Here is a 25,852-nt window from a genome sequence, read left to right as displayed (position 1 = left end):
ATCACAATGTTGAGGTAAGGATGTCTCAGGAGCAGCTCCGCATTGGGGTTTGGCTGACCGCTGCATATCTGCATTCTGCAATTGCTCTGCAAGGTGTGGTGTGTGTGTGTGTGTGTGTGGTGTGTGTGTGTGTGTGTTTGCCTGTGACCTTGCAAAGTGTTCTGAGACAAGAGCCAGGAAGCTTTGGTACTAGAAAATCCACAATGCTGCTTTCAGCCTCTGTTGTGGAAATCAGATTACAGAGGAAATCAGATTGTACTGTGGACCTCCACGCCACTGGGTGTGGCCTCAGTTATTGTTTCCTTAGTGGATGTTACATCTCTTTAAAAAATGTGCTCAAAAATGAAGATTCCAAAAACGATGTCTGCAGAGGAGGATAGAAAATGGTCAAATTGTATCTGGGCAGGACGCCCAAATACAATTCTCCTTTCATTTTACCGCATTCTAGGTCACAATAGCAGTGACATTTTGAAGATCCTGGAGTCGAACCAGTCAGCCTGCCTCGCCTCACCCAGCTCGGCCCCGCCCCCAAGGGCTCCGCCCCACTCGCCCTAGGCCCCGCCCCGCCCGCCCTAGGCCCCACCCCGCCCGCCCCAAGCCCCGCCCTCACCCGCTGCCTCCTTCACGGCCCAGAACCGCAGCGAGCGCCGGGTGCGGCGCTGCCGCCGCCGGGATGTGACCTTCACCGCCGCTTGGCCAGGATGACCGGAGCCCGTGTCCCGCGGCGTCCGCGCCTCGCTTCAGCCTCCCGGGTGCTCTGACCGCACGCTCCCGGCTGCCGGGCTCCCCGGCCCCGGCCTCGCCATGCCGCCACCGCCCGGGCCCGCCGCCGCCCTGGGCACTGCGCTTCTGCTGCTCCTGTTGGCCTCCGAGTCTTCGCACAGTGAGTACCGCGGGGGCCCCCAAACCCACCACCCCGTGGTGTGGCTCCAGGCCTGTACCCCGGCGGAGCATCCTGATGCCGGATACCCGAGACACCCTGGCATCCTGGCCCCGGACCTCTGGGCTCTAGGCATCACCGACCCGGAGCATCCCAGACACACAGACATCCTGGTCCCCGGCATCCCTGACCCCAGACGTTCCAGCCCCGAGTGGGTGCAGGTTGACTGCACGCCCTTCTTTCTGCAGCTGTGCTGTTGCGGGCGCGTGAGGCGGCGCAGTTCCTGCGGCCCAGGCAGCGCCGCGCCTACCAAGTCTTCGAGGAGGCCAAGCAGGGCCACCTGGAACGGGAGTGCGTGGAGGAGGTGTGCAGCAAGGAGGAGGCCAGAGAGGTGTTCGAGAACGACCTGGAGACGGTGAGCGAGCGCCAAGGTCTCGGGGTGGGGCCTGTGCGTTCCAGAACCCATACTTTTGGGTGCCACAAGTTCCGACTCCCACCCTGTGCAGGTCCAGGAGACCCGGGGACTGTGAAATCCCAAACATCCTTTCTGGAGATTTAAGGATCCCTGTGTGGACCGTGCCACCACGTGCACCCCAGAACTCTTAGATGCCGAGAGCCTTGTTCCCACCCCTTTGCACTTCTCCATTCTTGAGCCCCAGTTCCTCGGATGAGCCCCAGGTCCTCTCCTTTTCAGGAGCAGAAGGCTCGCCTTGAGTGGGGTCCGCTGAAACCCCTTCAGTAGACTCTGAAGGAAGGAAGCCCTTCTGAGGATATGTTCAAACTAAACCTCTCCCTACCCCTGAAAAGAAAGCACCCGTGGGAAAAAATCCGCAGTGATTTGTAACTCAAAGGCTTCCTAAGATTGCCCGTCCCTAGACTGGATTGGAGGTGAGGGGTGGGGCTCCTCTTTGGTCTTCCTCCGGAGGGACCCAGGGTTTTCCTGAAAGAGGAATTGAAAGATCTCAAGGCTGGAATTGCTTGCAGCAGCAGGTCCAAAAATACGATGACTGGAATTGTGCAAAGAACATGCATACGGGGCGGGTGGGGAGCAACAGTGAGGAAGGGCTAGCACCTGCCTCTGCAAGGGCTGTGCTGGCCCAGGACAAACTTCTATTAATAATGTCCTTGGGGAATGCAGCAGGCATACAGCCAACTGCAGCCAGCAGCCTGTGTATGCACAGGACTCTCCACAGAAGGTGTGTGTGAGAGCTGAGTGGATTCGTGGGGGCACGCACCCCAGTGTAGGGCATGCTTGAGGTTAAGATCTGGACTAGTACGCAGTCCTCCATAGTGATGCAGAGCCCCCCCCCCCCCCCCCCCCCCCCATCACCTGCCAAATCGGTATGGTTTCACAACATTGGGTTCTGCTGGCATTTTCCTTTCAAAGAATTCTTCTGGGATGAAGTAAGGATCACGTGATGTGAGGATGGATCTGTGAGAGCCATTCGGGCCTTTGCTTTGACTTGTGTCTAATCGGCTGACTGGACAATCCCTGTCAAAGCTGCTTTCCGGATACTGGTGCTGCAGCTGTGGAGTGTCACCACAGCCGCTTTGGCACTGTCTTACCCATCTCAGAAGCTGAGATCGGGCGAAGCGCTGTGCCCCACCCCCACCCCCTGCCATGGTGCTGCCCCAGGCATCAACAGCAGTGTAGGGCAGATGGCTGACCTTTTTATACCTTGCTCCTGCTTCTGTGTGTTGATGATGATTCCTCTCGACCCAGTGAGTTCAGCTATTGACATTCTAGGGCAAGTCCCAGTCCGTGGTCACCTGGGCTTAGTTAGGTGACTGATTCTGTCCCGTACAACTCCACCCTCCCATGAAGCTTCCTGCCACTCAGTGTGGACAGGACTTGTGGTGACAAGAGTTGAGAGTGGCAAGGCCACCACCCAGCCGTGGAGTCCCTCCCCTCTGCAGCCTGCCTGCCAGGGCAGACAGGCCCAAGCTGGCTCCTCCTGGCTGCCTGGACAGGGAGCTGCTCTTCTTCTTAGAGTCAAGTTCCTCTGGTTTTAATTGCTTGTGTGTTTTAATTATGATTTTATTTGCAAAGGTGTGACATGAAGACATGAGAAGGAGTAATGCCCTCAGGACCCCCCCCTTCAAATAACTTCTCTTCCGGCCATGAGAGGGTTCCCTTTTCGGTCAGCTTTTGGGTAAAACTCCAGGCTATAATGCTCCAAAGAGCAGTTCCCTCTGGTCCTGTCAGAGCCTGTCTCCTTTAGCACTTGGCATACACCTCTTCCCATCAGAGCTAACTGCAACCCCTACTCCCTGACACGTGGGTTCTCCTCTCATGGGTCGGCTTGAACACCTGACCTGTGCGCCTTGGCTGCAGCATGGAGACTGTTAACCCTGGTGTTCAGCCTGCACCTCGCCTCCTCGAAGAGTTCCCAATCAAAGCTCTTTCTTGCTGCTACCACCTTGAGCTGGCTGCTAGTTGCTCTTCTGTTGCCACGACCTTGTGGGATACAGGGCAAGCCTTAGGAATCGGTAGCAGCAAGCTGCGCCCTGGAGTCCTGGTGTTCCTCTGCAGGGACGCATGGCTGGAGCCTCCCCTACTGCATACCCCTGGGGAGACCTGAGACCTGTGCCTGTGGACATGCAGGCACCAGTCACCTTCATAGCCTCAGAAGGAAGAGTGGGAAAAGATTTACCTTCCTGTGAAAATGCTAGCTCAGCTTTCCCGGCCTTGAAATGTAGCTCATTTCTTGTGTTGGAGGAGGCCCATGAGAAGATCTTGACAAGAGGCATGGCTTGGGTTTACCTGTCCCATTGTTTGTAACAGTGAGAAGCTGTGATCTGCAGATCACCTACAAGACCAGATTCTCACAATGGTCCTAGGGAATCCTTAGTGGGCCAGGAAGGATCCATACATAGGGGCTGATCTTGTGAGTGAGATTTTAGGGTAAGAGGGCCAGGTCTGGGAACCCCAAAGATCTAGGCTCGGCTCTCTATCCATGGAGACTAGAAGTAGTAAGAAGCATAGGGCGGAGATTGTCAGTGCACACTGAGAAAAGCAAAAAGAGGTCCAGTGGCCTCAGCGTTGTCTTTGGGATGCTGATGTGAGCTTTAAATTTTGATAGAAAAAGGACTGGGCACGGGGGTATGAGATATGCAGAGTTAAGCAAGGCTCAAGTGTGGTCTGGCTGATGCTGTCTCAGTTCTGGGTCTACAAAGTGGTTAGAAGGGGTCCTTATTCCTTGAGGGGACAAGGGGTACTCAGGAGTTCAGGTTCCTTCATAATAGCAATTCTCAGTGTTCTCTAAGACTCTGTTGTCCTTCGAGACTGTTAACTTCCCTTGGGGAGCTGCGGCAAGACCCAAGGTTAACAGATCCTTCAAATCTGCTTATTTTTGTGCGCTCTACCTTGCAAGGGGATGAGATGGGTATGTGTCTCCAACTTTATGTAGACGATGCTTGAGGGATTAGCATGCCTACATGCAAAAAACCAAGCAGGTGACCTGAAAGAAAGTATACAGACTCAAAATGAAAGTAGAGATGCCAGGCCTTCATCCAGGTCCTCTTGTGGGTCTGAATGAGGAGTCAGTCATTGGTGAAAGTTCTCAGTACTTGTTAAAATCCCGTTGTGTGTTCCCTGCTGTTGTGGACTTACAGTGCTGGAGTAGACTAGCCAGCCTCCTGTGGCTCCGAGTGGTATTCTGGCCGACTGTAGCTGATGCACACCTGCTCCCCTATGGCTCCTTATCTCTGCTTTTCATGTCTAGGGCCCCCAGGGAGGGGATGAGAGTGAGGTCCTGCCCTCCAGACTGGGTGGCCTAGACAGCTGGAAACAGGCCGCCTCCCACAGGACTGAAGAGCCAGGAGGATGTTTTGTTTTGTTTTTCTCACTGTGTCTGGGAAGAGTCAGGCTCTGTCCAGTTAGCATTTCTTCTCACACTGGGAAGAAAAGGGTCAGACCTGGGCCCTCCGGTGAGTGGAGGACTCCTCACCCAAGCTGGGAGCTTCTTACTAACTTTCCCTGAGCAGGAAATGCAGGATCCCTCCACGCGGTTGCTGTGCGCCTCCACCCACATTCCTCAGCGGTGGCTCTCCTGTGGCGGCAGCCCTGGCCACTTCTAATCTCTCTGTCCCTTCTCCCTCCCACTGCCTCTCTGTTATCTGGTTTCCCTTTTTATTGTTACTGTCCCTTCCGGGCACTTCCTTCTCGCTGGCTGGGTTCCCTGTCCCAGTTGTTAATTCCTGAGAGCCCCTGAGGTTGTAGCTTTGCCCAGCTGAGGTCCTCCTGCAGAATCTCTCAGTGATGTGCCTGATCCTAAAGGCTTCCCCCCACCCCCAGTTTAGGATGCTCCCCTCTAGAGGTTCCTAATCAAGACTCAATCCCAGCTGGAGCCTCTGCCCCATACTTTGAACCTTACCTACAGGGGGGAAGAGCTCAGGCCTGGCTGCTGATCGGCACCTTCTTTTTAAAATTTAAGATGCAAAGCGCAGTATTGCAAGATTCACAGTGGTTTGGCTGGCTGTGCGGATTAATACTCCGGGAGCTGACTGAGTGCCCCCACCGCCCCCTGACTGTCTCCTGGGAGTTCTACTTCATTCTCCCTGACTGCCCCCAGGCCCGCTGCTGCTGCTGCTGCTGCTGCTGCTGCTGCTGCTGCTGCTGCTGCTGCTGCTGCTGCTGCTGCTCTCCTGGGACTTTGGGGCACTGTTAGTTCTAAGGGTCTGGGACCTAGGTGACCATTTTTAAGCCATGTCTACCCACTAAGGACATTTTTCCTGAGATAGTGGGATCTCCAAGGACAGCTCGGGGAAGAGCCCGTTCCAGGGCAGGTGGAACACCTTCCACCTTGTTTCCTCTTAGAATACTAGACAAGAGGGACAGAGGGACAGTGTGGGGAGAGAAGAATAAGGAAGGGGTGTCTTAGCAGGAAAAGAGACCTTCTGAGACTTGGGATTTGGACTCTTGGCAGAAAAGGGACATCTAGGTGAAATGCTCTGCCTAGGTCCCCCAGAATTTGAAAGTTCTCCTTTGCGACTATGCCTTCCTGTCTGTGCTCAGCGTGTTCCCCAAACTCAGGTGAACGGTACTGCTCACATCGTCACACTGTAACACTCCGTGTGCGGAGCTAGTGAGGTAGAACCTGTGTTCACTCCGCACTGAGCATCTGAGGCTGAGAGCTCACTGGAAGTGTGCACTCCGTGAAACCTCTCCAGGAAGTTGCATCCCAGATGTGTACCCATGCTCTCCGGGAGTCAGACCCGTAGGGCCAAGGTGTGGGTGTGAGCGTTCTGTAGGGCCCGATGCTGCCTGTGGAAGCGAGTTTTATGGTGGGCTTATGTATGTCTGTGAGGCCCATGTGACAATAAGAAGTCAAAAATGGAGCTTGTAACATGCTCTTCCCACACCCCACTCTACAGAAAAGCCAGTCCACTGCCTCATTTCTGCTAAGTCTGAGAGGACTTACAGATACAGGTGAGAATGGTGTTCTGCAGGTGGCAGCCACAGTTTACCATGCAGAGTAATCTAGAGCATTCCCAGTTGTGTGGCATGGGCTGGCAGTTGTGCTGTCCCTTTTGCAGTCACAGAAAATGATCTCAGTTGACTGGCACTCTGCTTTGGGCTCAGATGTTTCTCCGTCTTGATAATGCATGCGTTCACCATTGTCCTCTTGGGGGGGGGGGGCGCGTTGTTTGTCTTTGGAGCATGAGCTGCCTTCAGACATAGTCTGATCTGGAAGCCATGGGTGAGATCCTGCCTGGTCCTGTGCAGGAGGACAGGGAGATCACTTCTGAGCTATGTCACTCTCAGGCAGCTGAAAGGCCACTGGGTCCTCTGAGCTGGCTGTTAGAATGGCTGCATCTTTTCAGGAGGAAAGTTGGCTTGTGTTGGCCTCGAGACAGCCCTACGCAGTACTACCGGAGTGCGGGTGATGCTGTTACCTTTGACCTTTCCATGCACATGGCTATGGAAAGCTCTTCCTGGCCATATAAACAACAAACACACAAACTCTTCCTCACAAACTCCTCCTCACAAACTCCTCCTCATGCCCGCTGGCTACATCCCCACACTTGGCTCTATGACATGAAAGGCATTTGGTCATCTAAGTTCCTTCCAGATACTATTTCTAAAACTGTAGAAAAGCTACCCATCACCCCCTAGTCATGGGGACCTTCCTCCCACATGCTCCACCCCTGTTACCTCTGTTCTCATCCACATAGCCCCTCATCAGTGAGAGAGAGCTGACAGAAGACAAACAGGGATGCCTGTCACATTGCAGGTGAGGTGGGCGCTCTGCTGGGAGTGTGTGGCATTGGCCTATCTGGCTGCCTGCTGCTCACAGAATTCCTGAACAAGCTTCTAGTCATCCGGTCATTGGCCTGAAGTAGCTAGAGGGCTCGTATACACTGTGCTGTGTGGGGTACAGAGACAGGAAAGAGCTCCTGTGAATAGCTTTATGCCTTAACCAGAAAATTTGTTTTACCAAGATATTGTATGAAAACCAATGACAGGGGACATCTGAGGGTGAAGAGAGCTGTGCTAGATAGTTCTATGTCAACTTGACTCAAGCTAGAGTCATCTGAGAGGAGGGACCCTCAATTAAGAAAATGCCTCCATAAGATCTGGCAAGCTTGTAGGGCATTTTCTTAATTAGTGATTGATATGGGAGGGCCCAGCCCACTGTGTGTGGCACCATCCCAGGGCTGGTCACCTTGGGTTCTATAAGAAAGCAGGCTGAGTAAGGCACAAAGAGCAAGCCAGTAAGCAGCACCCCTCCATGGCCTCTGCATGCTCCTGCCTCCAGGTTCCTGCCCTGTTTAAGTCCTTGTCCTGACTTCCTTCAATGGTAGACTATGATGTGGAAGTGTGAGCCAAATTAACCCTTTCCTTCCCAAGTTGCTTTGGTCATGGTGTTTCATCACAGCTATAGACACTCTGACTAAGACAAAAATTGGTACCAGGAGTGGGGTATTGCAGTGACAGACCTGACCATGTGTTTTGGGGAGGAGTGTGGAAGGACTTTGGGCTAGAAAAGCCATTGAGTGTTGAGGCTCAGTGAGCTGTTCTGTGGGAGCTTGGAAGATAAGACTGTTGAGCACAGTGCAGACAACAGAGATGTGACTTGTGAAGTTTCAGGGGGACGTTTAAAGGCTCCACTGGGGCCACTTGTTATTTTGAATTAGATTCTGTGGTTCTCGTTAGCTGGGGCTGAAGAACTACTGATGTGAAATCTTTGCTTTGCTGGGATACATGATGCTGGTCAGCTGGAGCTGAGAAATTAACAGTGATTGAGCAGAGACCAGCATCGCTGAGGTGACATCTGGAAAGTGTTTCCTGAGAGTCAACACACAGAAGCTGGTTCCAGATATGGCCAAGTTTGTGCCTTGTGCTGGCAGCTGACCTTGGTAGTGTAAGAGGCAACAGGTGGTGCTGGTTTGGAAGGTGTGAAGGGGTCATGGAGAGCAGCTGAGGCCTGACACTATGTGGTAGAGTTGCTGTTTCTGAAGAAAGCTCAGGAGAGCTCTTAATTAGTGATTCATGGTGGAGGGCCCAGGAGAGGCTATTGGAGGTAATGCAGCCCAGTTGCAGAGAAAGACCCAGCATTTGGGAGATTCTAGTACCATGGGATGGCCACCATGAACAGCAGCAATGGTGGAGTGCAGCCAGATGGAGCCTAGACAATCTGTGTGTGCTGCAAAGGGCAGAGCTGGAGAAGTGACCTAAGACAATCTGTGTGTGCTGCAAAGGGCCGAGCTGGAGAGATGACCCAAGCCCCTGGGAGGAGTCCACAGTTGAAAAAAGTTCAAATTATTTTTTGGATTTTTAAGAGTCTGGGTATTTTAAAGGGACTGAACTTGTAATATTTTTGAATTTGTAAATACAGTGGGACTTTTAAAGTTATTTATGTTTTTAATGCGAGATCTTGGAGATGAATGAGAAAGAAAAGGTTGAATCTTAATGTGAGGTGTTTGTGTGCCAATTTGACAAGGGGTCAATTGTGCTGAATGGTTTTATGTCAACTTGACACAAGCTAAAGTCATCCGAGAGCAGAGACCTTCAATTAAGAAAATGCCTCTGTAAGACAGGGCTGTAGGCAAGCCAGTTAGTGCATTTTCTTAATTAGTGATTCGTGGTGGAAGGCCCAGCCCATTGTGGGTGGTGCCATCCCTGGGTTGGTGGTTCTGAGTGCTGTAAGAAAGTCGGTTGAGCAGGCCAGAAGGAGCAAATCAGCAAAGAGCCCACCATGGCCTCTGCATCAGCTCCTGCCCCCAGGTTCCTGTCCTACTTGAGTTCCAGTCCCGGCTTCCTTCCGTGGAGAAGAGTTATACGGGCGTGTAAGTCAGAACCCCTTTCCTTCCCGACTTGCTTTGGTCACGGTGTTTTATCACAGCAGTGGAAACCCTAACTGAGACAAGAGCTCTCTCTCCTCAGACTGAAACTTGGCTCCTTCCTGGACTGTTCCTATCCTACATGCGCTTTCCCAGAAAACATGTGGAGAGGCACCCTGTCATTAGGCATAGGTGACACGGACTTGCAGTTGTCCTGCAGAGGCTGAGTCAGCAGAGTCTCTGGTCCCTATGCTTCTTTCTGTGACATTGTTCTGTGACAGCGGCTTCTAAGCCCTACCTTTGAGGGAGCCACGGTGGTGCAAGATTCTTGCTTCTGTGTTCCCGTCTCCAGGCTTGGTTAACTAGTATAGTTCTTTTCAAAAGGCCTCATACTGCGCTGGCTAACTGTTTCCTTTCTTCTCCTTCCACAGGACTATTTCTACCCAAGATATCAAGGTAAGTTAAAGTTACTATAGTAGTTTCATTGTCACACACACACATGGCACCTGTCTCATGCTGGAGAAATCCCATTACCATGTTACTCCCAGGAGAAGGGAGCTATAAGGTTAGAGCTGTCAACAATATCATCATTTTATTTCAAGTTGCCTGAGCCTCAGACTAATGCTGCTATTTTGCAGATATTCAGCTGACCCCAGCCCCTGCCCACATCTGGAAGTATGGCTAATTGAGTGCCCTCCCACTTACTGAGCTCAGGATGCTGTACCTCTGAGATTACTGAGGCCCTCCACACACACACCAAAAAAAAAAAAAAAAAAAAAAAAAAAAAAAAAAAAAATAGTTTTGCCTGGATGCTGTGTGTTTATTGACATTTGCCCTATTATCGGTTAAAACTTAGAACATTGTAAAGGTTTTTTTTTAATTGTTTTAAAGATTTATTTATTCATTTAATGTATATGAGTACACTGTTGCTGTCTTCAGACACACCAGAAGAGGGCATCGGATCCTGTTATAGATGTTTGTGAGCCACCATGTGGTTGCTGGGATTTGAACTCAGGACCTCTGGAAGAGCAGGCAGTGCTCTTAACCCCTGAGCCGTCTCTCCAGCCCATGCAGAAGGTTTTTACATAGTCTGATGAACAGGAGCACCCACATATTCCCAGCCACTAGAGCAGGCACACAGTGGCAAGGAAAACATCATAAGCTCTTTTGTTTGTTTATTTCTCTGTGTGGTTTCTCTATGTAGCCCTTGGCTGTCCTGGAACTCTGTAGACCAGGCTGGCCTCGAACTCAACAATCCACCTGCCTCTGCCTCCCCAGTGCTGAGATTAAAGGTGTGTACTGCCACTACCCTGCTCCAATGTGCTTTTATAGGAGAGAAAAGAACTAGGATTCTAGTCTAGAGGAGAGTCCGTTTGCTTCCTTAAGAAGCCTCTCGACCCCTCTGAGCACTGATGGCTTGGTGAACTGGAGTGCTTTGGATGTATACTCTGTAAGAAGAGTATATTCTCAGCCTTTGGACTTATTATCACACATCTGGGTAAGATGCTGACTTTCTGTTCCCCAGGCACATACTTATAATCTCTATCTGGCAACAGCACAGGACAGCAGTGACTAGCCTGCTGGGACTGTCCAGGAGAGCAGTGACTAGCCTGCTGGGACTCTTCAGGCTCGGCTAGGGGAGATACGAGAATAAAAAAAAAAAAAAAAGAATGACAGACAGTCAAGCAGGGATGCATGGAGTTCTCTAAGACGTGGACTTCAGGGGAGGGGCTAGCTAGTCTCAGTAGGAAGTCTCTGTAGATTTCAGGCTGTAGAGATGGAAGAAGAAACCACACTTGCTAGCCTTTATACACGCTGATCCATTGTTCATAAACACTCATTTTCAGAATCCTAAGAAGGTTTGCCCCTCCTCTTGATCCTGGCCCACATGCATAGTGGCTTTACCAATTTCCCATGGGTCAGTTGGCCTTACAGTCCTCCACAAACTATGTCCATGTCACAAGACACATTCACTCAGGGTATCTCCTGAGGCCCTGTACCAGTCCAAAAGCCTTGGGCCATCTCTCTAGTGCCAAAGCAGAGGGAGCTAGTTAGCCTACACATGCATCCTAACTGTGCTTACTTGTCCACGCTGTCTTTCCACATGTGGACGGTCTACAGTGGCCTACTGAAGGGCCACATAGAGTGGCTGAGCACCAGCACACACAGCTGTCACGTGTTGTATGTGTTCCAATGCCATGGTCCTGGCCCCCCTTGAAGAACACACGTGTGTGCCAGATCTAGTGCCCTCCAGGCTTAAGGTGCCTTAAGAGTGCTTCTGCCTGCAGACGAAGAGCAGCACCCTTAGTTCTGCCTGGACCATCGCAGTCTTGAAGTTCAGTTTTGACCCTAGTCACATTTGCACTGCAGCTCTTGCTGGTCTATGTGACGAGAGATTCCAGCACTCACTGGTTCTGGGCTTGGTGTTCTGTCACACTGGTATGTCTTCCTTCTGTCCCTGCCAGGCACTCCTACTGACAGATAGACCACACAGTCACTGGAGATCCATGGTGTCCAGGCGAAAGACACTGTCATCTGACCCCGATCTGGACACCTGCTCCACCCCAGGGATGAAGCGTAACTGTGTTGTCTGTTTCTTGCAGAGTGCATGAGGAAATATGGCAGGCCTGAAGATAAAAACCCTTATTTCGCCACATGCGTTCAGAGTAAGTGTGCCCCACTGCCTCACTTGAAGCACATGCTGGGTAGCTAGGCTCGGTTACGGTCGGGATAAAGCTGCCGAGTGAGAACTGTCCGCCCCTCTCCAGTCAGCCTTTTGCAGTCTTAATTTTCTTTTTAAGAAAGTGCACCTTAGTTTTGTTGCTAATGAACAATAAATGTACATGTTATAGGGGGTTAAATAGTCCATGGGGTATGAGGTGTATCCCCTACCACACATCATGTGGGCAAGAGCCTCTTTCAGCTCTCTACCTGCACCCAGAAATGCAGAAATGGCTTTTGCACACCTGTGTCACCCATCCTCAATCACCCTTTGATCAGAGCCCCTTCCCAGGCGAGTACACTCACATCTCCTGTCAGATGTCAGCTGCCTTGGCTCAACTTAAGGCAAATTGATTGACCAGCGTTGGGGTTTTGTTTCTGTTATTAATAGCTAGAATGATGGCCTATGGATCTGTCCACAGTTCTGCTTCCTAAGAAAGGGTCAGAGACAAATTTTTAATTAATTAATTTATTCACTTATTTACTTATTCACTTTACATCTGCTCACTGCCCCGTTCCCAGTAACCCCTCCCACACACACACACCCACCTGCCAAGGATGGTCATTTCTTTCCTTATACTTTCTAATTTCTTGGTACTTTTGAAACTTGTTCCCAGACATTCACCTTTGCCCCCAGTGCTTTGAGGAGTTATTCTATTGCTTTAGTTGGTGGCTAGGATTGTGGCTTCAGACCCTCTTAAGATGTTTTGAATTGCAATGACACTCTCTGGTGGGCAGGGAGACATGATGTTCTACTCCTTTGGTGGGAGGTAGCCCGGAAGAGGAAGATGGGATTGTACTTCCAGAGCCTGTCCCTAAGCTGAACAGAGGAGAAACCGCCTGGGTCTGCCAGTGCCTGATAATGTTAAATTCATTTGCCAGATGCCTTGCGGATCAGGGCTAACACAAAGCTGCCTCCGCCTGGTTCTGCTCATCACAGGTCCCATGAGCACCCACCTGACCTGTCATTGTCTGTGCCCCTCCTGGAGGCTGTGCAAAAGTCCCCGAGGACCTGAATACCCTTCTGCTGAGGCATGCCAATGCCAAGCCCTCCAGCTCTGCAGGCTGTTGCCCTTTGTACCTGGCTCCTCACCTTGCTGTCCACGGCATGCCCTAGCCCAAGTTCTCTGGGTAAAAAATTAAAGCAAAAGTTTTTGCAGGCCCCATGCTGGCAATTTCTAGAGAGCTCAGACCTAGCCCTAGGCAAACCTTAGCCATAGCAGTTCTTCTGGAAACCCATTACCTCACCTCATGGGGGCTGGTCACCATGGCAGCAGCAACTAGAGTGACAGGGAGAAGCCATAGTCTAAGCATGGACTCTGCCCACTTGGTACCAGGAAGAGCCTTGGCTTCCATTCCATTCCTTTCTCATAAGCCATTCCTGGTCCCCTGCCCTGTCCAATGTGATCCTCTGGCAAACAGCATCAGGCAGTGATGAATGAGTCAGGTCATCAGGATTCTCTAGGGGTCTGGGCTCCTTTCTGGGCCCAAAACAAAGGGCCTGGATTGGACAGGATGGTTACCCAAGTCCTAACTTGCCACCTGGTGAGCCCGCTCACACTTCACACTCCACCCACAGCCACACAAAGGACCCAGGATAAACTGTTAATATGAGAATAGCAACATGTCTGTTGAAAGCTAAGCAGGCTCCCTCAGTGCCTGCAGAACAATGTCCCCTCTTTCACCTTTCTGGAATGTGTCTGTGGAGAAGTTCTGGGCACCTGCCAAGGGTCAAACGTTGGACTTGGTAACAGGAAAAGAAATGACATGTCATGGGTGGTGTTCCTCTAGGGATGGAGGGACAAGGGTTTTGGTATTGGCTCTGTGTTGGGGGACTCTCTTAAAAATAATATTACTCTATTGGAAGTTGGCGCTGTACCATCCCTCGGCCTACGGACAGATTTTGCAATGGGTAGATGTGTCTTTCTTGGCCAAGTTAACCAGCCCTCATGCCAAATTTGCCAGTGTAAACTTTAGAAATAAATTGAAGCCTCCAACTTAAGTTAGCTGAACACCACGTCCTGGCCTCAGGTGGGGTCCCACAAGTCCACAGCATTTGTAAACCGATGAAGCCGTCCAGTCCTCACCCCTCCCTTACAGGTGACTCTAACTTTACCCCAGCCCTTACTTGTTTAAGGAAAAAGGACGCTTTATGATGATCTGCCAACAACCACTCTGAAGAAATCAAAAATAGTTGAAGACTCACAGGCACGCTGTTGGCTGTAATTTGTGCAAAGCCAGCAGACTCTGCATGTAAACGTGGAAGGGCCACAGCGGGGGAAATCAGATCACAGAGCTTCCCTGAGAAGCCTAGACTTGCTTCCCAGGCCTGCCATGGGCTCGGCACCCAGCCCAGCTGGCTCAGGACAAGTGGAGGCTGCCAGGAATGAGGCTGGCCTGAAAATCCTGGGTGAGCTTCTGCAAGCATCTGGGAAATCCAGAGGTTGACCCCTGCCTTATCTTATGCCTGGTGCTCCCCATGTCCCTGCCAGGCAGCAAGAACCCTCTTCGTCTAGAGTTTAGGAGTGGAAGGCAAGAGAGCACCTGTGGGGAGAGCCCCCAGGAGTGAAGCAAACGCTGTGTGGGTGACCTGGAGGACTTCTGGCTTCCTGTTAGGGTGCCCTCCATGCTAGGGTGCCCTCCAGGAGACCATGGCCAGGGTTTCCAATGCCCTCTGGCGTGGCCCGAAACTGTTCCCTGTAACTCAAGAAGGAACAAACACTGGCTTCAGACCTATGTTGGCAGTAAATAGGCTAGGGATGCCCAAGAATCGATACCAAGCATCAAAGTGATGTGAATTGTGATGACGCTCAAAATGGCTGTTCCCCAACTGAAAGCAGAGAAAGACCAAGTAAGCGTCTTACAGCTTCTTCCTCAGAGACGGACGGCTCAGCTTCCCACTGGTCCTCAGCTCTCGGGTCTCAGCTTTTCATGTACTGCAGAGAGCCCATCCAGCCCAGAACTTCCTGTTAGATACCCGGTAGTGCATAGCATCGCCTGCCCGTGTGAGGCATGCAAGTATGGCTATGCTCTAGGAGAGCTGGGTCACACACGCTCCTGCCCTCTGATGCAGGTCCTGCCGGGGCTTGGGTCCACACTCTTGAGGACAGGAGGGAAATGGGGTTGGTTACCCTCATCCAATCAGAGCTCTGCCTGTGCCAGCTGGAGTCAACCTCATTTTTATATCTTCTCCTAGTGAAACTTTAGAGCCAGTCTTCGATCAGGCAGCTGATAGGGCATACACACATCAAGGTGCAGGAATCAGTCACCATGAAGATGCCTAACAGGTGGCAGAAGGCCTCTGGGTGAAGGAATGCCAGCCCAAGTGGGAGACCAGTCTGGACTGATGAGGGCTAGGAAGTGGCACCCTTGAGAGAGTCAGAGGACCTGACAACCCCGTGTATCCCTAGACCATCAAGAATAGTAGTTCTCAACTTGTAGGTTATGACCTCTTTGAGGTTGAATGACTTTCTCACAGGGGTCACAGGGGACTTAATATAAGTACCTAAGTACTTATATTATGATTCATAACAGATGCAAAATTACAGTTATAAAGTAGCAACGAAAATAATTGCATGGCAGGGGGTTCACCACACCATGAGGAACTGTATTAGAGGGTCACAGCATTAGGAAGGTTGAGAACCACTGCTTTAGAACGATCTAGCTGTTGGTAGACAGAAGCCACACCCACCCACCCCATCCAGTCAGACTGTAGATCCTTCAGATGGGGCGAAGCGAAGGGCCCGGGGTTCCTATCCTCTGGGTCATGCCCACATCTGCTCAACCTCTGAAAGGGTTCTTTGAGAACAGGATATGATAATGGATCTCTCTGTGACTCCCCAACCTTGGGGTTGAAGCACACGCTAAGCTTTCCTACCCCCCTCTAGGCATGGTGCAGGCTGTGTCTTGAGGTCTCAGCCATGTTCCTAAGGTATGCCACGGAGGACACTGACATTAAAAAGATCTTTTAATGGCAGGATAAATGCTAAAGGCTGAATCTATGTGGCTCAGTCACCCCTGTGTCTTATCTGGCTGGCCACTGCACCCCTGATCTCAGCCTCAGTGCTGAGATCCTGTGTGTTTGGCAGTGGTGCTGGGCTCTGAAAAGAGCTTTTGGCCTATTGTGTCCAAGTCCCTCTAGGGGATCTTGAAGACCCATTTCCTGGGAGGCGTGAGCCAGCAGTCCCTCTCTGCATACCGGTGACAGTCAGCCCCTCCCAGTAGACCTGGCTGTTGCCAGAACTGGTCCCAGTGCCTTAAAAGTTTCTCACATTTGTTTCTGTCCCAAGGCAGGGACCCTCCTTCACAGCTCATCCTGCTTTGGAACTCCTGGGCGCCTCACTGGGGACCCCACCAGAAGCTCTGACCATCCCCAACTGTATGAGGTGGTGGAGCTTTCAGAGAAATCCTGAATGGTTTTCTTTTTTTTATCCTCCAACTCAGACTTGCCTGACCAGTGCACCCCATACCCTTGTGATAAGAAGGGTACTAAAGCCTGCCAGGACCTCATGGGCAACTTCTTCTGCGCGTGCAAAGAAGGCTGGGAAGGCCGACTCTGTGACAAAGGTGAGCCCACACCTCACCCTCTCTCTGTCCCACCTACTCCTCACCCCCTACCTGAGACTGGGAGTTCAGCCATCCCTACAGTCTGTTCTGTATCAGCATCCCTCTTGGGGGTCCTTTGAAGGTCCAGGGTGGGATGGTGCTCTGCCTGAAAATCTCCGAATGCAGCAGCCTTAAGGTTGATCCTCTAGAGCTGCAGGCTCCTAGAGAGTTGAGGCTCCAGAGAGCTCTTTGGGGACCAGGATTGGAGTGGAGGAAATGCCACATGGCTCTTAGCACCCGGCTGAGGATTTGCTCAGGCGCAGGTGTGAGGCATTAGGTATAGCTGCAAACCAGGTGGCAGAGCCTCTCAAGCTGTTCCCTCGGGGCAGGGCAGCCATACTGTGTCCACAGGTCATCTGCATAGATCTGTTCAGGGTGCTAGACTAGGCTGTGTATAGGTTTCATGACTGCTGGGCACTGATTGGTAGGTCCATCTTGTCCTTCACCCTGTCCCCTGTGCACCTAGGGACCCTTAGAACCAAGTCTATGGCTTTCCCCACCAGCAGCACTTCATGTCTCTCTGGCCCTCACACGGTCTACCGTATTTACCATGAGGCCAGCAGGGAAGTGCCCGGGTGGGAGCCCCTCACTCTTTCTTCATGTCCAGATGTCAATGAGTGTAGCCAGAAGAATGGGGGCTGCAGCCAGGTCTGCCACAACAAACCAGGAAGCTTCCAATGTGCCTGCCATAGCGGCTTCTCGCTTTTGTCGGATAAGAAGACCTGCCAAGGTAAGGCCCTGGCTGTGCAATGGTTCCTTGCCTGTCTTTGTGTCCTGGGGACGGGTGGTGGGCATGAGTGTCCTTTGGAGACGGTCCAGTCCAGCATCATGGACATGATTCCCTAGATCTGAGAGCAAGGGCGAGAATTGGAGATTCCCATCCACACTTATGCTTCCAAGGCACCTTCCAGCCCATGGAGCCTGCAGCCAGCCTGCGTAGTCACAAAGCCTAGACCTCTGCAAGTGACTACAGGGAACTCAACGGGTGACAGGCCCCAGTATCCCTGTGCATCTGCCATACCTCCCAACTCCCTCTACCCTACCCCCCAAAACACAGAAGCAGATGGGACCTCCCCATGTGTGGTCCCATTTCCATTCAGTCCAGATCAGGGGGCTTGAGGACACCCAGAACAATCATCTCAGATGTCCCACGTCTTATCCCTATATTGATTTAGGGTCTAGAGGAATGACACTCCAACACAGATAGACCCAGAGTATCTGAGTCATTGAGGCTCACTAGAACTGGGCCACAGCAGCCTCTGTGGCTGGTCCAGATGAATGCAGGGTGTGGGGGCAACTCAGGATTTGAACACAAATATCACCAGACAAAGGACTATTTCCCTCACCCAACCTGGAAAAAGAAAAAAAGTCTTTATTTTTATCTTCCGTGGAGTTTACCTCTGACAATCCCAAAAATTACTCTTAGAAGGTGTGATTTCAGGAGAACTCTCAGTCGCTGTATCCTCGTAACCACATGTAGTGTACAGGAGAAGCCTTTGGGGATGTATAGGCCTCCCTCCTATGTCTTCCTTATTCAAGGAACAGAGGTCCTCTCCTTGTGGCTCTCGTCCCTGGCCTTGGCCGAGGGACATAGCTCCCACACTTTAGTAGCAGGTTGAGACACCTACCTTGTGTTGTGGGTCCTGAGAAATGACATCTACAGTGTACCAAATGTGGGATGAGCAGCACATGGTCCCTAGGCCGACCATCACTTGACGCCCGTGGTAAAGGCACCGTGCCACCGTGCCTTCCTCCCATTCTCTACCCTCCTGTCTCGGGGCTGTTCTTGCCCCATAGCCCCAGTGACCGCTACAGCTGTCCAAGACCGACCTGTGCGGCCTTGGCCTGGCTGGCTTTGCTTGCAGATATAGACGAGTGCACAGAGCCAGACACCTGTGGGGATGCGCGATGCAAGAACCTGCCTGGCTCCTACTCCTGCCTCTGTGACGAGGGATACACGTACAGCTCCAAGGAGAAGACTTGCCAAGGTACGCGTGCCACAGCTACCCAGGGTACTTTCTTCCTTGATGCTTAGCTTAGGACACATGTTGGTCACTGCCTGAACATAGACTGCATTGCTTCATTGGTGGCAATCGTTGGTCAGGTATTCCAGGAAGTCATGGTACACAGGAGGGTTGGGAAAATGTCAGAACCTCCTGTGTAGCTTCAATGAAGAGAACCCCTAAAATGAGCCCTCTGTCTCATCCCCTTATCCGGCTCCATTGTATCCATTCGTGTATGCACACAGCCCATGCTCTCACGCATGTGTGTGTGTTCCCGCGGGAACTCAAATGAGCTCACACACACACACACACACACACACACACACACACCGTGTGTCTTTAGCCTTCTCTATCCTGCAGTAGATGAAGGGAAGACCCTGAGTTCTTGGTAGACCTGGGTGCACCTGCAGTGGATGGAGAGTGATGGGGGGTTGTTGTGGGGGACCTGTGTTCTCCTCTCTCTTTGGATGTTTACCATGTCCCAAGGGCAGAGACTCTTCCTCCATAGTCACTCCTGTCTGAGAGCTGCAGGAGACTCCAAGAGCTTCCGGTGGGAGCCCCCAGAGAAAGGCTGAGCCCTCAAGAAAGGGAGCACAGAGCTAAGAGCTCATGGGGATCCTGGCTCTGTACCATGCTCCACAACCCACACAGACACCCTTGGTCCCTCCACGTCTAGGCTGGTCCGTCTGAGCACAGTCCTCAGACAGCTTCAGTTCTTCACTTCTCTCTAGAAAGCAGGGACCTAAGAGGCAGGCCTCCAAGACAACAGGCTGAACGGTGATGTCTACAGAGCCCCTTGGAGGACTAAGTGGGTTGCACAGAGTGTTTGGTGCTTCCCGTGCCTACCATGAGTCCCTTTGTCGGCAGATGTGGATGAGTGCCAGCAGGATCGCTGTGAGCAGACCTGTGTCAACTCCCCAGGCAGCTATACCTGCCACTGTGATGGGCGAGGGGGCCTAAAGCTGTCCCCAGACATGGACACTTGTGAGGTAGGAGATGGCCTCGTGGAGCCCCAGTGCTGTGCTTTGGATAGGAAGGACCCTTTGTTATTAATGGGTTATGGGAAGAAACTTTCTAGAGACTTGATTGAATGAAAACTCCTACTAGCTCCAAGGACCACACAGCTAGCCAAACCTCTTTTGTTGTGTTGATGAAGTCTCCATAGCAACTCCCCACGCTCTGCCATGGGCCAGGCCAGTGTAGACTCAAGGTGTGATGTGCTTATACCAGGATATGCAGCACACACACACACCATTCAGGGCTCTATAGCAAGTAAACTGCAGGGCATTGCTCATTGATGGCATTTTCTGAAAGACAGCAGCAAGGTCTCTGGGTGACCAGGTACCATGATAACTTTGCAAGTCAGAGAGACCTAGGAAGCTGGAGAAGCATTTTTCAAAGATGAGCCCGAAGTCCAAATCATCGAGCCAATCTGTCAAGCTCCCCTTGCATGAGATAGTATCCTCCTATCCTAGGCTGAAGGGCCAGGGGCCCAGCGCTTATGTGGTCCCTACCTCAGGCTCCCTGCTGGCCAGTGTGGCCAGTGCAGGACCATTGTGTCCCTTGGGCCCCTGGAAGCCAGCTCAGCCTGCTTTAATTCCATCCTCTCTCTGGTCGGCGGGAAAGCCTACAGCACAACACAGGGAATATTTGAACTGTAGTCTCCAAGGTCTTTGTGTTCTGTTCGTTTTGTAATAGTATAGTAAAAATGATTTTTTTTTATTATTATTATTCTCTCTGTTCTTCTATGAGTTTGACGCATTTAATAATGTAAGCTCCAGGAGCAAATAAGAACAGATGAGACAAAAGGTGATAATGGAAGAATTCAGAACCCTGGCCCCTCCCTGCTTGAAGGCACCAACATGAGCTGGGTCATATGGACTCCGTGATTTCTAAGAGTGGGCTAGCCTTGGGATTCTAGAAGGTCAGAGGTGACCTTCTAGATACCCAGTGTGACCAGGACTTCAAAAGTTACTTGAAAGGCATCCATGGGGCATCCCATCCCCCAACCCCATCCTATCTCATGGCAGGACATCTTACCGTGCGTGCCCTTCAGCATGGCCAAGAGCGTGAAGTCCTTGTACCTGGGCCGCATGTTCAGCGGGACCCCCGTAATTAGACTACGCTTCAAGAGGCTTCAGCCTACCAGGTGAGAAGCCAGGCACACGGGACAGCAGAGCCCAAAGACCTCTGAGAGAACCACTCCCACGTTCTGTAAAGCGCCACGGGCCGTGGGCCCAGGCAGCCCTGTACCGCCTGCCTGCCTTGTGGCTCAGTTTATTTCCTGGGTCTGTTTCCAGGCTGCTGGCCGAATTTGACTTCCGAACTTTTGACCCTGAAGGCGTCCTCTTCTTCGCCGGAGGCCGTTCAGACAGCACCTGGATTGTCCTGGGCCTAAGGGCCGGGCGGCTTGAGTTGCAGCTTCGGTACAACGGTGTCGGGCGCATCACCAGCAGTGGGCCAACCATCAACCATGGCATGTGGCAGACGGTAAGTGGAAGGCCAACGCTATCCCTAGCATTTGGGGCTGGGTGTGGCCCATGGGCAGGACACCTGCTCTAGTTAGCTCAGAGCCTCTGCTTCATTGGCTGAGTGTGGCTGACTCAGAAAGGGCCTCACATGAGAGCCATGCAGCTTCAGCCCAGAAGATACAAAGAAAACTGAGGATGGCCAAACCTTGTAAGACAGCAGAAGACAAGGATAACCAACTCAAAACACCCATGAGCCTGAGCCGCTGGGACCAACTCCTCCATTCATCTGCTCACAGGGAGTCTTCTGCCCTCAGCTCTGACGGCTGTCCCCACCAGAGCTGGGGTGATGCACAGTGCACACATACACACACACACACACACACACACACACACACACACATACACATACACACACACACACTGGAAACACATCCTATACTCCAGACAGTAAAACAGGCTTGGGAATTAATGTTTGGAAAAAAAAAAAAACATATGATGTTTCCTCTTAGCAATGAAGACAAAATGTCCCACTTTGTAGACAAATAAGGACCCCTGCCATCTCTCCAGTCATTAAATGCTGTCTGTTCTTCCTGACATTGAGCAATCAGTGTCTCTGTAGCAGCAGAGGGAAGGGTCCACGAGGATAGAAGCCTTGGGGAGGGGTTCCCTCTACCCAGCCATGGGGACAACCCTGGAATAGGACCCGGCAGGACAGCTGTCTGGGAACAGTCACTGTGACATGGTACTGTCTAGGTGGCAACTCACATACCCTCATCTCATGGTTCAGTAATAGAACAGCCCAGGAGGCCAAGTTCTGCCCCTTCCAGTGTTCCCTGAGCGCCATTCATAACACACTCTGCCCTTCTAAGAGATGAGGCAGGTACTAAGTGTGCTCCGTATGCGGAGCCATTCATCACCCACTCTGCCCGTCTAATAGACGGAGCAGATGCTAAGTATGTCTCCATCGTATGTGGAGTGTCTAGGGTAAGCTCCCACACAGGCTTCAAGGCTTTCCTGTGTGCCAGGTTTCTGAAGAATTTGCTTGATTATTCAACATTACTCCATCCTAGACACTGAATTGTTAGGGGGTTAGAAAATTTAAAAATACATATGCTCTTCTAACTACAGCAGTAGCATGGGGACTGCATGCTGTAGACAGCTCACGGGCTGAGCAGAGGGTGAGGCCAGAGCTGTTTAAGATTGGCTACCTCAAGGCTGAGAATATGATCAAAGGAAGGTCTGCTTCAAGAGGCATCAGGACGTGAAGCACCTTGGAAGTGGCAGAGAGGTTGTATAAGTTGAGGTTCCATAGGCCACAGAGGTAGAGCGGTCGTGGATACCACGGAGGTAGACACACCAATAGGAGATCCAGGGTGAACTGACATTCAGGCCTAGGCTGCACTGAAGAAATAGCGGAGTTTCTGCTGTAGAAATCTGGAAGCCAGTGAAGGCTGTGGGCAGGTGGAGGGAGTGACAGCTCTTCTTTAGCAATAATTATCTCATTCCCTTGGGCCATTATGGGCACCTATCCACAGTCACCTGGGCTGGCCAGGTGAACTGCCAGACCAGATAAGCAAAAAGGTGGGCCCTGTCCGAGGTGTTGAACCAGCTGACACCTCAGTAGTGGGCAAGTTAAGCACTCGCTTCTCACGTAGTGGAGAACCCGTCATTAGTAAAACAGTTTGTTCCCCCAGCACAGCGTCTGCCATCTAGACACAGTGCACACTGTGGTCACCTTGGGCACAGCCAACAGTTTGTTGTCACCCACTTTGGAATAAAAGTCTTCCAGATTGGGATTCTCTGCAATGAGGGGTTATTTTATGGATTCCAGAGTCAGTGGCACTGTTGGGTGGAAATTCGTCATCTGGATGACACTGGGTGAGAGACCGCCAGGAGCTCGATTTTCTGGTCCTGGGCCTCTGCAGCCAGGCAGCAGAAGACCCATTGCTAAATCAAATGAGATCAACTTGGGGCTTACAGTACTCACAAAGGACACAGCTGTGCTATCCTGTCCACAGCAGCCATACTGGCTGGGGTCAGAGCTGAGAGATCTGAGCTTGTTTAATCAGGGAATTTTAGCTTGGTGACAAGCCTCTACAAAAGCCAGGGTCACAGCGCCCTTCACAGTGTGGTCTGTGGTGTAGGACATGGGGCCTGGGCTGCAGCTGTTGGCTCTGTAAGGCTTCACTGGGCTGTCATCTGACACTGTGTTTGTGTCACGTGTGGTGAGAACAGTTCAAACATGAAGCTGGCATTAGGTTCAGTCTGGCCCTGACCCAGCACTCGGCAGGAGTCAGGTTCCCTTTTGTAGCCTGGAAGTCTTTCTCAGACACACTAGGCACTGAGGGCAGCTCTCTGTGCCAGTCCGCAGTGCCCAGGGTCTCTGATGTGAAGAGCATCTTACTTCGAAGAGAGAGTGAGTGAGCAGGTCTTATCTCACTTTACCCAAGACAAGTTGGACTGTGGTTAATATGCCGTGCTTGTCTTAGAGCAGGCACCATAGACGGCCGCTTCTTGTGAGGCTTGTGCCCCATCAGACACGGCTCTCGAGTTCTTTTAAACCAGAATAAGCATCACTAGGACCTTTCTGTGACTGCCTTCTCGAAAAAGCTGTGTGTTGTTTTGGCTTTAATGCCAAAGGTGTTGGGGAGCCTGGCCCTCTTCACTGGACGATCTTGCCTCCACTTTCAGATCATGAGGGGAGCCACAGTAGTGACTTCCTCTGAAGAAAGAAGGGTGTAGGGAGAACCCAGGCCATGGTTTGAGCAAGGCTTAGCTCCTAAACACGGGTGATGTGGTGTGGTCTTGTGAGGTCAGACTTCCTAGACCAAATAACTTGGACATTGCTTCCCCTGAGGTGAGGCGCCCTTGGCCCAGGAGTCACCAGCATGGTCTCATGGATCAGGCTCCTAAACATAGGTAACATGGCATGCCTGGCACTGAGGTCACAGGTAACATGGCATGCCTGGCACTGAGGTCACAGGTAACATGGCATGCCTGGCACTGAGGTCTGCTGCACTTGATCCAGGCGATACGCTATGGGGCCTTACAGAAGTGACTGTCCACTTGACTCCCCTGCGTGACCCCCTTCAGATCTCCGTGGAAGAGCTGGAGCGAAACCTTGTCATCAAGGTCAACAAAGATGCCGTAATGAAGATCGCTGTAGCTGGGGAGCTGTTCCAGCTGGAGAGAGGCTTGTATCACCTGAATCTCACCGTGGGTGGCATTCCCTTCAAGGAGAGTGACCTTGTCCAGCCGGTAAGTCCATTCCGGACACGGAGGACGCAGCTCAGGCTTAGCCGTGCCTATAGGGGTTTGCCCTCTAGCTGAGCCCAAGTCTTACAATAGCGAGGATCTCCATGCTGGCAGCCACTCACTGGACAGTAATAACTATTGATGTATTGATGTATATATGCATCAATCACTGGCCAGCTCTGCTCATGATTCTCCTTTAAGTTTCCATCTGGCTTGATAACCGAAAAAAAAAAAAAAAAAAAAAAAAAATCTATTTTGCAGTAAAGATGAAACATATTATTTGACAAAACGAATAATAAACTTTTTGGACTTATCATTTTGGGTTGCTAGCCACACCTAGATTTCTAGTGGGGGAAGCTGGGCTGGAGAGATGGCTCAGTGGTTAAGAGCACTGTCTGCTCTTCCAAAGGTCCTGAGTTCGATTCCCAACAACCACATGGTGGCTCACAGCCATCTTCAATAGGACCTAATGCCCTCTTCTGGAATGCAGGTGTACATACAGACAGAGCACTCACAAACAAAATCAATAAATCTAGTGGGGGAAGTTCTAATGTTGGGGTTTTATTTTTTGTTTTTTTCCCCCATTTTTCAAAGTCCTGTTTCTTTCTGTCCTATGCCATGCCTGGCCTTTATTCTTCATCTGTTTCTGAGCCCCGTGGTCAGAACCCTCGTTTGGGGAATGGCAACACCTGCTGCAGAAGGAAACCTGCTTGGTAGCTGTCCCAAGGGGGTGACATCCAACACACCGTCACAGATCTTCTGTGACACATAGGGTGGCCTGATTTGATGGCGTAACAGTTTGCACACAGTGAGCGTGTGGTCAGGCTGGGACTGGCGCCCCTTCCCCCGGGCTGACCTTTCCAGCTAAGCTTTGTTGGTCGGAGCAAGGGGCAAAGCACAATCACAATAAAATGCCCCCGAGTTGCACAGTCAGGTGGCAGGCACCTTGTCCCTCCACCCACAGTGACTGACCGAGCAGGTGGCTGCCTCACTGTCACGTGTGTTCCTGCCCTGCGTGGATATAGGTGTCCCGAGAGGTTTTGAAAATAGAAGAGCTCTCTTGTGAAAAACTCCCTAAAATTGTGTTTACACTATAGATTTACACACACACAAGCCAGAGGGCCCTGCCTGCAGATCCTGCAGTGCTAGGCTCGAAGCCTCTCTTGCTCTAGTCAGTCACCTGTCTTTCCAGATTAACCCTCGCCTGGATGGGTGCATGAGGAGCTGGAACTGGCTGAACGGGGAAGACAGTGCGATCCAGGAAACAGTCAAGGCAAACACAAAAATGCAGTGCTTCTCCGTGACAGAGAGGGGCTCCTTCTTCCCGGGGAATGGATTTGCCACCTACAGGCTCAACTACAGTAAGTGGGCGTCGCCCTCCCTGGGGCTAGCCGTGGTGGGACTTGTGGGCAGCTATATGCTGAAGTCTATCCTTTTAAATGCTTCCTACCTCAGTGAGTGCCAGGGACAAGCTGGTTAGACACAGGCTGGGGCAGGGCTCAGCAGGGCAGGGTCAGTAGGGCAGGGTCAGCAGGGTAGGGTCAGCAGAGCAGGGCAGGGTCAGCAGGGCAGGGTTAGCAGGGTCAGCAGGACAGGGTCAGCAGGGTCATCAGGGTCAGCAGGGCAGGGTC

General features: G+C 51.6%; 1 protein-coding gene across 1 annotated transcript in view; it reads left to right on the top strand.

Moving 5' to 3' along the window:
- The first annotated feature begins 606 nt into the window (after positions 1-606).
- Positions 607-25,852, top strand: part of Gas6 (growth arrest specific 6) — a 31,024-nt gene continuing 5,778 nt past the window's right edge. Inside the window, exons 1-12 of the mRNA XM_031339134.1 lie at positions 607-883; positions 1,129-1,295; positions 9,598-9,622; positions 11,770-11,832; positions 16,331-16,453; positions 17,100-17,222; positions 18,358-18,480; positions 19,363-19,484; positions 20,526-20,644; positions 20,796-20,985; positions 24,060-24,224; positions 25,414-25,582. Of these exons, the coding sequence (XP_031194994.1) occupies positions 805-883; positions 1,129-1,295; positions 9,598-9,622; positions 11,770-11,832; positions 16,331-16,453; positions 17,100-17,222; positions 18,358-18,480; positions 19,363-19,484; positions 20,526-20,644; positions 20,796-20,985; positions 24,060-24,224; positions 25,414-25,582 (1,468 nt within the window). The 5' untranslated portion in view covers positions 607-804. The remainder of the gene's footprint in view (positions 884-1,128; positions 1,296-9,597; positions 9,623-11,769; positions 11,833-16,330; positions 16,454-17,099; positions 17,223-18,357; positions 18,481-19,362; positions 19,485-20,525; positions 20,645-20,795; positions 20,986-24,059; positions 24,225-25,413; positions 25,583-25,852) is intronic.

Source organism: Mastomys coucha, unplaced genomic scaffold (genome assembly GCF_008632895.1).
Source record: "Mastomys coucha isolate ucsf_1 unplaced genomic scaffold, UCSF_Mcou_1 pScaffold22, whole genome shotgun sequence".
NCBI classification, from domain to species: domain Eukaryota; kingdom Metazoa; phylum Chordata; class Mammalia; order Rodentia; family Muridae; genus Mastomys; species Mastomys coucha.
Note: the sequence above shows the minus strand (reverse complement) of the source record. Positions and strands in the feature narration are given on the sequence as shown.